A 10,845-nucleotide genomic window follows, 5' to 3' on the forward strand; every position below is an offset into this window, starting at 1 on the left:
CCGAGGCACAATGCAATGAGACGAACCTGAAAGACAAGACACTCCTCTTAGAGACATAGAGTACTTGGAGCAGATAGAAAATATGAAGAATCTTGAAACAAATGTCGCTAGTTCATTAATTCATGATAAGAGGTAACTTATCAAAAAGCATAAGGTCTACAAAAAGCTTACTGAAGCAGGTGAGACAGTCTGTGTTCAAAATATTATTATTATTATAATTTTTTTTTGTAATAATATACATTTACTCGTATTTCTATACAATACCTCATGGGCCTGGATGGTGTAATCACGTTCTCATGTTTAAGATGTAGTAATTGCAGTAGCACCAGACATCGCTGCTGTTGGTCTTTCGGCTGCTCCCTAGTGACAAAGGTTTTATGCAGGCACAACGCTCCCAATTCATTTTGGGCTTGCGACCGGCACTGAGAGGTAACTCTTCAGTGGATGGATTAGATTCTTTCCCAGGAATCAAACCTGGGCCGGGGCAATGAGAGCACGGGATACTGCCACTGGACCACCAGGAGGCAGACATCATTGCTTCGTGTGCTAGTTAATATTATTTAAATAATTCAATCAGTGAATGAATTAATCAATTAATTATTACTAGCTGCATATTCATCTAATGCCTCCCACATGTCAGCACTGTTTCCTGACTTTCTCTGTGTCTCCTTTGAAGCGGTAAAACACACTGAACAGCAAATTACACACCAGCACCTTTTCAGTGAAACTGCTAAATATAGCTGTGTGAGCTGGATTGATGCACAGGAATGCGTCTCTGTCTTGTCTGTATAGTTCCTGATCCTACAGACACGTCCATTTCTATCGCTATGCAACGATTTTAAATAAACACAGCAAATCTAGTGCTCTTAAATTTGACCAAATAAACTTTAACTAGTATTAATTAGTGTTTTTCTTTGTAATGGACTGCTTTGCTGGGCGCTTCTAGGAATTTTGTGCACTCTTTTGTGAAGGCTTTTAGAAGAAGAGTTATTCATGGGTTCCTTAAGGGGTTCTTTGGGAAGTTTTGTTTTTTTAGCTTTCTAAAAAGAATTTACTTCCATTTTTTTCTGAGAAGAAACAAGATGGTGGACTCAGTAATTATATTGATAATGAATGTATATTTGCATTTACATCACTTGAGACATTCAAAAATATATGGTATCTGTAACAAAACAGGGGGGCACGGTGGCTTAGTGGTTAGCACGTTCGCCTCACACCTCCAGGGTTGGGGGTTTGATTCCCGCCTCCGCCTTGTGTGTTTGGAGTTTGCATGTTCTCCCCGTGCCTCGGGGGTTTCCTCCGGGTACTTCGGTTTCCTTCCCCGGTCCAAAGACATGCATGGTAGGTTGATTGGCATCTCTGGAAAATTGTCCGTAGTGTGTGAGAGTGTGAGTTAATGAGAGTGTGTGTGTGTGCCCTGAGACATCTAATTGTTCTGCGTTCAAAAGTAAAACCTACAGTAACTGGATCCAAATACGAAATATATAAAGAAGGACATGGCAGCATTTGGAGTAGCTTTGGGTTTCTTCCAGTCAGAATAGGAAAATAGATTGCAATAAGATGGTAGAGGTGTTAATGAGTTTTACCCTCTCATATGTAGTAGCATAACATATACACAAAAAGCCACACTCAAATGAAACAGTTTTATATATCCACGTATTCCAACTGGCTATATTATAACTATATGTTGAACAATATTGATTTTGTCATACGTGAGGAGATTAATTCTGTGATTTAAAAAGGGTAACATATTTATGAGCTTTGCATCATCAGTCACTTGCAGTATTGATATGCTGATGAGGGAGGGCATTAATGGGAACGCCATCAATTTTTATAAGGAACATCAATAAACCTACACATTTACAAGGTTTTTCAATCAACCAATCATGTGTTAGCAGCAAAGTGCAAAAAGTCATGCATTTAAAGTGCAAGAGATGTTTGACAACATACATCAAAATAAAGAAAAAGTGTGATCTCTGATTGTTCCAGATGTGCAGGTTTGAGTATTTCAGAAACTGTTGATACTGTTACACACGAGATGAGTTTACTAGAATCATGTGAAAAACAACACTTTTTTTGAATGAACACTAGTTCTCTGGGTGGAAACATCTTGTTGATAAGACAACAGACGACAGAGGAAAATGGAAAATGTTCATGCTGCCGAGAACGATATAGTAGCTCATATAATAAAACGTTTTAATACAGTGGTGAGCAGAAAAGCATCTCAGCCTACACGTAACATCAAACCTTGGATGAGCTACAACAGCAGTCCATTCTTGTCAGCCAAGATAAAGAAACTGGACAGGTGAATATTAGAAGAAAAATCACCTGATGTTTTTCCAGTTTTCAGCTGTCCAGGTTTGGTGAATGTGTGTGTTCATGTTAGCTTCAGGTTCTTGTTCTTGGCTGACATGAGTGAAACCTGGTGTGGTCTTCTGCTGTTGTAGCTCATCCACCTCAAGGTCTGATGCTTTTCTGCTCCCCACAGATGTCAGGAAGAATTATTTGAGTTTCCTTCCTGTTAGCTCAGACCTGTCTGGTTATTCTTCTCTGATCTTTCTCATCAACAATGTGTTTCAGTCTGCAGGATGTTTTTTTTTTTGCATCCTTCTGTGCAGAGACTCTAGTGACTGATGTGTGTGAAAATCCCAGGAGATCATAGGTTTCTGAAATACTCAATCATGGCACCATCAACCATGCCACAGTCACAGAGATTGCACTGTGTCCTCATTTTGATGTTTTATATGAGCATTTACTGAAGCTCTTGAGCTGTACCTGCCTGACGTTTTGCATTGTGCTGTTGCAACATGATTGGCTGATTAGATAACTGCATGAACGTTTCTAATTAAATGTACAGTCTCTCCTAATATGCTGTAATGCTTGATGCATCCTTTTTTTAAATGCAGGAATGTGATTGCTCTCAATCGACTGACTCAAAGTTAATTCCACCAAAGTTTTAACAAACAAAACAAAAAAATGCTTCACATGTATTCACACTTTCCTAATCTTTTGAGTCTTGCCTTCATGCTTGCATTTCTCCCGTTTTAGACTTTTTACACCTCTTTCTAAGCACTGGAATAAATCCAGCCATAAAACCAAGACCATTTTATTTTGGATATCAAAGTCACAGTCTCTGCACTAGATTGTCACTGTGCTGGATCTGTCTCAGGGAAGACTGTTGCTACGGTTGCTTAGACAGAACCACAGGCCCACACAGTAATGGCATTTAAATTCACACCCTTTACACAAGAGGGTATTTAGAGTCATGCCCCATGCCTATGATAGCATTTAGAGCCACACCCTGTAAATTGACTCAAAATTCCTTCATAGTCAGAGCAGGAATTTAGAGTCACACCTCCTGTTTATGATGGAATTTAGAGTCACACCTCCTGATTATGATGGAATTTAGAGTCACACCTCCTGATTATGATGGAATTTAGAGTCACACCTCCTGATTATGATAAAATGTAGTGTCCTATCCACTGATTATGATACAATGTAGTGTCATGTCCCCTGATTATGATAAAATGTAGTGTCATGTCCCCTGATTATGATAAAATGTAGTGTCATGCCCCCTGATTCTGACGGAATTTATGCCCCATGACTATGAACAAGGATATTTGAAGTCATGATTTCATTTTAAGCCACATCCCTTGACCATAATGAAATTTAGAGAATTTTGTCCTGACTATAATGGAATTGATATTGTAATAATTGACTATGATGGAGTTTGCAATTTAGAGCCACACCCATAGACTATGAAGGATTTATAGCCACATCTCTTGGCTGTGATGGATTAAGAGCCATGCCTCTTTGCTGTCATGGTATTTAGAGCCACAACCTTTACTGTCAAGGTATTTAGAGCCACACCCTTTACTGTCAAGGTATTTAGAGCCACACCCTTTACTGTCAAGGTATTTAGAGCCACACCCTTTACTGTCATGTTATTTAGAGCCACACCCTTTACTGTCAAGGTATTTAGAGCCACACCATTTACTGTCATAATATTTAGAGCCACACCCTTTACTGTCAAGGTATTTAGAGCCACACCCTTTACTGTCATGTTATTTAGAGCCACACCCTTTACTGTCATGGTATTTAGAACCACACCCTTTACTGTCATGGTATTTAGAGCCACACCCTTTACTGCCAAGGTATTTAGAGCCACACCCTTTACTGTCATGGTATTTAGAGCCACACCCTTTACTGTCAAGGTATTTAGAGCCACACCCTTTACTGTCATGGTATTTAGAGCCACACCCTTTACTGTCAAGGTATTTAGAGCCACACCCTTTACTGTCATGTTATTTAGAGCCACACCCTTTACTGTCATGGTATTTAGAGCCACACCCTTTACTGTCATGGTATTTAGAGCCACACCCTTTACTGTCATGGTATTTAGAGCCACACCCTTTACTGTCATGGTATTTAGAGCCACACCCTTTACTGTCATGGTATTTAGAGCCACACCCTTTACTGTCAAGGTATTTAGAGCCACACCCTTTACTGTCATGGTATTTAGAGCCACACCCTTTACTGTCAAGGTATTTAGAGCCACACCCTTTACTGTCAAGGTATTTAGAGCCACACCCTTTACTGTCAAGGTATTTAGAGCCACACCCTTTACTGTCATGGTATTTAGAGCCACACCCTTTACTGTCAAGGTATTTAGAGCCACACCCTTTACTGTCAAGGTATTTAGAGCCACACCCTTTACTGTCAAGGTATTTAGAGCCACACCCTTTACTGTCAAGGTATTTAGAGCCACACCCTTTACTGTCAAGGTATTTAGAGCCACACCCTTTACTGTCAAGGTATTTAGAGCCACACCTCTTGACTGTGATGGTATTTAGAGCCACACCCTTTACTGTCAAGGTATTTAGAGCCACACCCTTTACTGTCAAGGTATTTAGAGCCACACCCTTTACTGTCAAGGTATTTAGAGCCACACCCTTTACTGTCATGTTATTTAGAGCCACACCCTTTACTGTCAAGGTATTTAGAGCCACACCTCTTGACTGTGATGGTATTTAGAGCCACACCCTTTACTGTCATGTTATTTAGAGCCACACCCTTTACTGTCAAGGTATTTAGAGCCACACCTCTTGACTGTGATGGTATTTAGAGCCACCCCCTTTACTGTCATGTTATTTAGAGCCACACCCTTTACTGTCAAGGTATTTAGAGCCACACCCTTTACTGTCATGTTATTTAGAGCCACACCCCTTGACTGTGATGGTATTTAGAGCCACACCCTTTACTGTCATGTTATTTAGAGCCACACCCTTTACTGTCAAGGTATTTAGAGCCACACCCTTTACTGTCATGTTATTTAGAGCCACACCCTTTACTGTCAAGGTATTTAGAGCCACACCCTTTACTGTCATGTTATTTAGAGCCACACCCCTTGACTGTGATGGTATTTAGAGCCACACCCTTTACTGTCATGTTATTTAGAGCCACACCCTTTACTGTCATGGTATCTAGAGCCACACCATTTACTGTCATGGTATTTAGAGCCACACCCTTTACTGTCAAGGTATTTAGAGCCACACCCTTTACTGTCAAGGTATTTAGAACCACACCTCTTGACTGTGATGGTATTTAGAACCACACCTCTTGACTGTGATGGTATTTAGAACCACATCCCCTGACTGTGATGGTATTTAGATTCTATTCCCTGTCTATTCCCTGTCTATAATGGAATTTAAATACACTCCTGTTAAATACAATCATATATAGAGTCATGTTTACTGACATCACATTCGTGTGCCTCTAAGTCATTAAGAAAGACTTTAAAGTAATATTTGTTTAATATAGACATGGAAAATGTTTTTTTTAAAAAGCTGTCAAGATGCATGTTTACCTCATGTCTGAGGAATTTGTGTTTTATTATGTTCTTCTCATCGCACACCACAGAGGTACTAAAGCAGAAAATCTTATTAAATCACTCAATGCCAAAAACTCCCAGCAAGCAATTAATGAGATTCAGTTTAATTCCAGCGAAGACACGGAGTCTCGACTATTCAGCTTGATGCAAAGGCAATGGGAGGAACGCTCCGAGCATTTGGCATACTGCACAATAGTTTATCCTATTTAGAAGAAACATTCTAATTACAGTAAAAGAAAGAGAGACATGCTTATGAAGTCTTGCAACTTTGCAGCTGGAGAATGTAAGACTCTGCTAGAGGGAACATTTTTGAGAAGGCATGGATGTCACTAGGCCCATATTTTCTTGCTGAGTACAAACATTGTGGGAATGCACTGGAGACGAGAAATAGTGTCTAATTATTTGTTATTCCCAGCTGCTCTGTAAAGACGGCTCACGGTATAAACCTGACCTGAACACATGGTTTTAATGACAGCTGAGTCTGAGTTCAAGATGCTAATAAAAAAATCACCCTAATTATATCTTCTTTTATTTGGTCTAGATTCTTGTGTGATTTTTTTTTAATTATTTCTATGTCTTGAGAAGAAGTCAATGTTTTCAAAAGAGGGAACATACTGTAGCTATGCCTTTGACTGACAGCTTAACACACGCAAGTCTGAAGACCCGGTTTCTATCTGATGGACCGCGATGTTGCAGATCAGCAGTTCTGTCTTACAAACTCATTCTCTCTGTATTGCTCAGGTGGATGTGAACAGCACACAAAACCTATCAGAAGTGAAAACTGCTTAATGTTATTTTTGAATTGCTGCTTGAGCATCTTCAGTCGCACACCACTGAATCATACCTCAAATAACTGCAGTGTTAGGCTGAAAATCTAAACTATCTTCTCCAGTTAGTAATTCTTGCCTATTACATACAGCATATGTATGAGATTTAACCTTACAACGTTTTATTATGAACACTATTCACTGAGGGGAAATATGTAGTACTGAGAGTATTAACAGTAACTGAATTGAAAATGTGGTGCATCCTGGAATGCTTTAGTAAATGTTCTATACATTTTTTGTTAGTTAGTAAAGATAGCTAAGGTGCTTAGTTATTGACATAAATTAACTAGAAATGACTGAAGTTCGGGGGGCATGGTGGCTTAGTGGTAACACGTTCGCCTCACACTTCCAGGGATGGGGGGTTTGAGTCTCTGGAAAATTGTCCGTAGTGTGTGATTGCATGAGTGAATGAGAGTGTGTGTGTGCCCTGCGATGGGTTGGCACTCCGTCCAGGGTGTATCCTGCCTTGATGCCCGATGACGCCTGAGATAGTCACAAGATAGAATTTCGGATAAGCGGTAGAAAATTAATGACTGAAGTTCATTCTTTTTTAATGCACTGTTCATGACAAAAAATAACAACCACAATATTTAGCTAAGGTACAGTAGCTACTGTACATATCACTGTTGATCTTCCAGTCTCAGATCTTTCACATACAAAATGTTCACATTACCTATGATTTTATGAAGCAGGTAAGTTTCCCTGCTGAATTACTAAAGACTTTGCTTAAAAGGATACTAGACAGCAGTAGAGTTAAGGGCTATTGTGTGTCCTCCCTCTATCCTGTTTGATTAATATTCTTGTTTTAGCTTCGGGTTAGAGGTAAGGAATAAAACCACAACAGACTGTGCTTGTCAGGAAATGGTTGCGGACGCAGGTGCAAGTGCGCAGTGTTCACGCCGAGGCAAATAAGACAAACACGTAATCCAAAAACAGGCAATGAACAAACAGCATGAACTAGAATAGGCAATATAGAAAACGGGAAAGGAAACACGGTCAATCCAGAAAGACTAACAGGAAAGGCAAAGGCATTGTAATGACTGGCACAAAATGACACAGCATGTATACTTTACAAATACCTGTGTGTGTGTGTGTGTGTGTGTGTGTGTGTGTGTGTGTGTGTGTGTGTGTGTGTGTGTGTGTGTGTGTGTGTGTGTGTGTGTGTTTAGAAGGTGATTGTGATGGAGTTTGGGTGTTGTAGTTCACTGTGCCATGTTTGTAGGCTGCTCTCAGTTCAGAGATGTGTAGTCTAACACCATTTCCAGCATCAACATGAACATCAACATCATCAACATCCAGATATATCAAAGATAGGATGGTGTGAAACCTTACCACTCCAAAGGGGATTAATTGCATGTAACGACTTGTCTCAAAGCGCTTTATCCTTCTTAAAAGGCATCAATTTTCCACTGATTATGTTTCAAGAACAACACATACTTATGAGTGATATATTGTTAGGTATAACACTGTGGATCGTCTGTGAAGCAAGATTTTTCCTGTTATCTCTTACATTGTACAATCAGTCATCCCAAAGCAGAATATAAAATAAAACAGATTGCCATCTTACAAAGAAACTGGAAAGTGCAAAGAATGAATATTCTGACTCCCCAAACTCCTTGGTTAAACTTTTCCTCACAGAAAACCTAGCCAGATCGATGCTTATACAGTATGTATTTTAACTTTGTCATTCTCCATTCAAATTCCAGCAAAGGAGTTGAAACTATAGATATGATAATGTATCAGAACCTGAGCTGAGCTTAGAGAAAAGTTAAAAAAATATATAATCAACTCCATGTGACTAATCAAGTTTGAGATTTGTATGTAAAATGTTGATAGAAGCCAGTACATGTCAGCTAAATCAGAGGTCCGAAATGAATGTAAATTAACATTAAATATTTGTAGTTTTGGTTCATTTTAACTGTACATATTTACTGTAGTAGATTTAATGAAATGTCCTATAAACCTTTAGTAGTAGCCAATAAACATCTGGGGCTTGAACCCCAACCTTCCCATCAACAACCCAGATTCTTAACCACTTGATCCACCACTGTAAAATGCAAATTAAAGTGCATTTAATATATTTGGGATCAACATTTTCAGCATTTAAGTGTTGAGGTTCTCTTTAGCCCATCTACTTATGATGGTGCTTTCTCTTTAAAAGCTAGACTCAAGGTGCAATCAGTTGGTGCTAAAGCTCTTTAATTAAGACCATCAATCATCATTAGCTTATGCATGGCTAGCAGGCTTGCTTGCTTGCTAATGAACTCTTTGAGATCAGAAAGAATAGCTCTAAATACACTGTTCTATTACAATGAGATTATACTTTAATGACAACTGATCTTGCAGTCTGTCTATACAACGCATCCCATCTTCCTGAAGGCAACTCGGGAAGAATATATTACTTACAGATGCTGCATTTTGAGCTTGTGTACAAGGAGCATGTTTTCTAGATCTATACCTGGAGATGCCGATAGAGTAAAATATCGATGCAAACGAAAAAGCAAAACGTTATAACTGCTATCTGTGATATTCTTGTAAACTGTAAAGAGCTGTATCATGCTCACCCCACTACACATTCAAAAGCTTGATATTCAGCTTTATGTTTTTGATGCATATTTATATGAGCTTAGCCTGGTTTCTGCTGATATTCCAGTCTTTGCTTCTACACATTTACATGCATACACACTACACTAATACTTGGCAGCATTCCCCTAAAATCACAATGCAATTGAATCACAATCCTGAACGCAGCTGAATTTAATATGAGATCTGTGTGCTTTTTTTTTCTCCTGTTTGCTTTCCCCTCATGCAGGGAATTCAGTCACTGGAAAGTGAACAGGTTGGCTACAGAGAAGAGAGATTTCTTCAAGGGTCCACTGGCTCTGTCTCCTGAATTCCTACGCAACCTCAGGCTACTTGGAAGAAGGCCGACACTCCAGCAGATCCATGAAAACCTTATCAAGAAATACGGCACGCACTTCTTAGTATCAGCCACACTCGGGGGTAAGATGGCATTATCAGAAATTGCTTCAAATGTATAGATCCCCTTTCTGTGACAGGCTGTTGTGAAAATTTAATTTGATAATCAATAAGTAATATTAAAGGTATTACTGCATTTCTATCTGTCCGTGTTAGGAATTTTTCATCCATTAGAAAGTTGCGTTGCTTGCTACAATTTAAACACCATTCATGGTCTTAAATGAAAAATAATTGGTCAATTTTATCGACTGGTTAAATCTAGAGCAGCAAATGTTTTTGTCTCCAATTAAAAAGTTTATGAAGCTTTAAAGGGTTCATGTAGAACCCCTAACAGGAAACACTTTTTAGTGATGTCTACTAGTATCTTGAGTTTATATATATATATATATATATATATATATATATATATATACATTCTTTTCAATTGTCAATGGATTCCCCAAAACACTATCAGAAAAGTGGATCTCTTTCAGAGACATTAGTTCTAATGAGTTAGTTATGAGACGATGCCATGGCTTTACAAATAAGTGTTCGGTTATGTTCAGTTAGATATGAAGTGTATATTGACTTTCATAGAGAGAGCTAGGAAAACTGAGAAAGCAGACAGAGCTAAAAGATAGAGAGACATGCAATAGCTAGGAGAAACAAAGAGAGAGAGAGAGAGAGAGAGAGAGAGAGAGAGAGAGAGAGAGAGAGAGAGAGAGAGAGAGAGCAGGATAAATATAGAGGAGAGAGAGAGAGAGAGAGAGAGAGAGAGAGAGAAGCAGAGAGTTAGGTAACAGATAGAGGAGAGAGGAACAGAGACAGGAGCTATAACACACCTTCCCAGTTTGGTTTGTGCAGTGTGAACACAGAGCCAAAATGAATCTGTTTGAATCACATTTTGCTGATTCACTTTGGAGACTCCACATTTATATTCTCTTCTTCCACTGCGCTCCTGGTATGTATAATGCCGCTTTACTCAGCAGCAGCAGAAACTACACACCTTCCTTTTCCTGACATTTCATTACTCGGCTAAACAGATCGAACCTAAGCCTGGTTTTTAACAGCAGTGATATTAACCGATCCTTGCGTTTTAAGATGTGGATGCTAATTATGATGCCACTTATTGCTAGGTGTGTGCAATGAAGCTGTGCTGACAAGGGAGAC

General features: G+C 39.1%; 1 protein-coding gene across 1 annotated transcript in view; it reads left to right on the plus strand.

Annotated features, from left to right (window-relative positions):
- Positions 1–10,845, plus strand: part of brinp2 (bone morphogenetic protein/retinoic acid inducible neural-specific 2) — a 122,656-nt gene that overhangs the window by 54,563 nt on the left and 57,248 nt on the right. The window contains exon 3 of the mRNA XM_027178827.2: positions 9,530–9,720. Within this exon, the coding sequence (XP_027034628.1) occupies positions 9,530–9,720 (191 nt within the window). The remainder of the gene's footprint in view (positions 1–9,529; positions 9,721–10,845) is intronic.

This window comes from Tachysurus fulvidraco, chromosome 1, assembly GCF_022655615.1.
Source record: "Tachysurus fulvidraco isolate hzauxx_2018 chromosome 1, HZAU_PFXX_2.0, whole genome shotgun sequence".
NCBI lineage: Eukaryota > Metazoa > Chordata > Actinopteri > Siluriformes > Bagridae > Tachysurus > Tachysurus fulvidraco.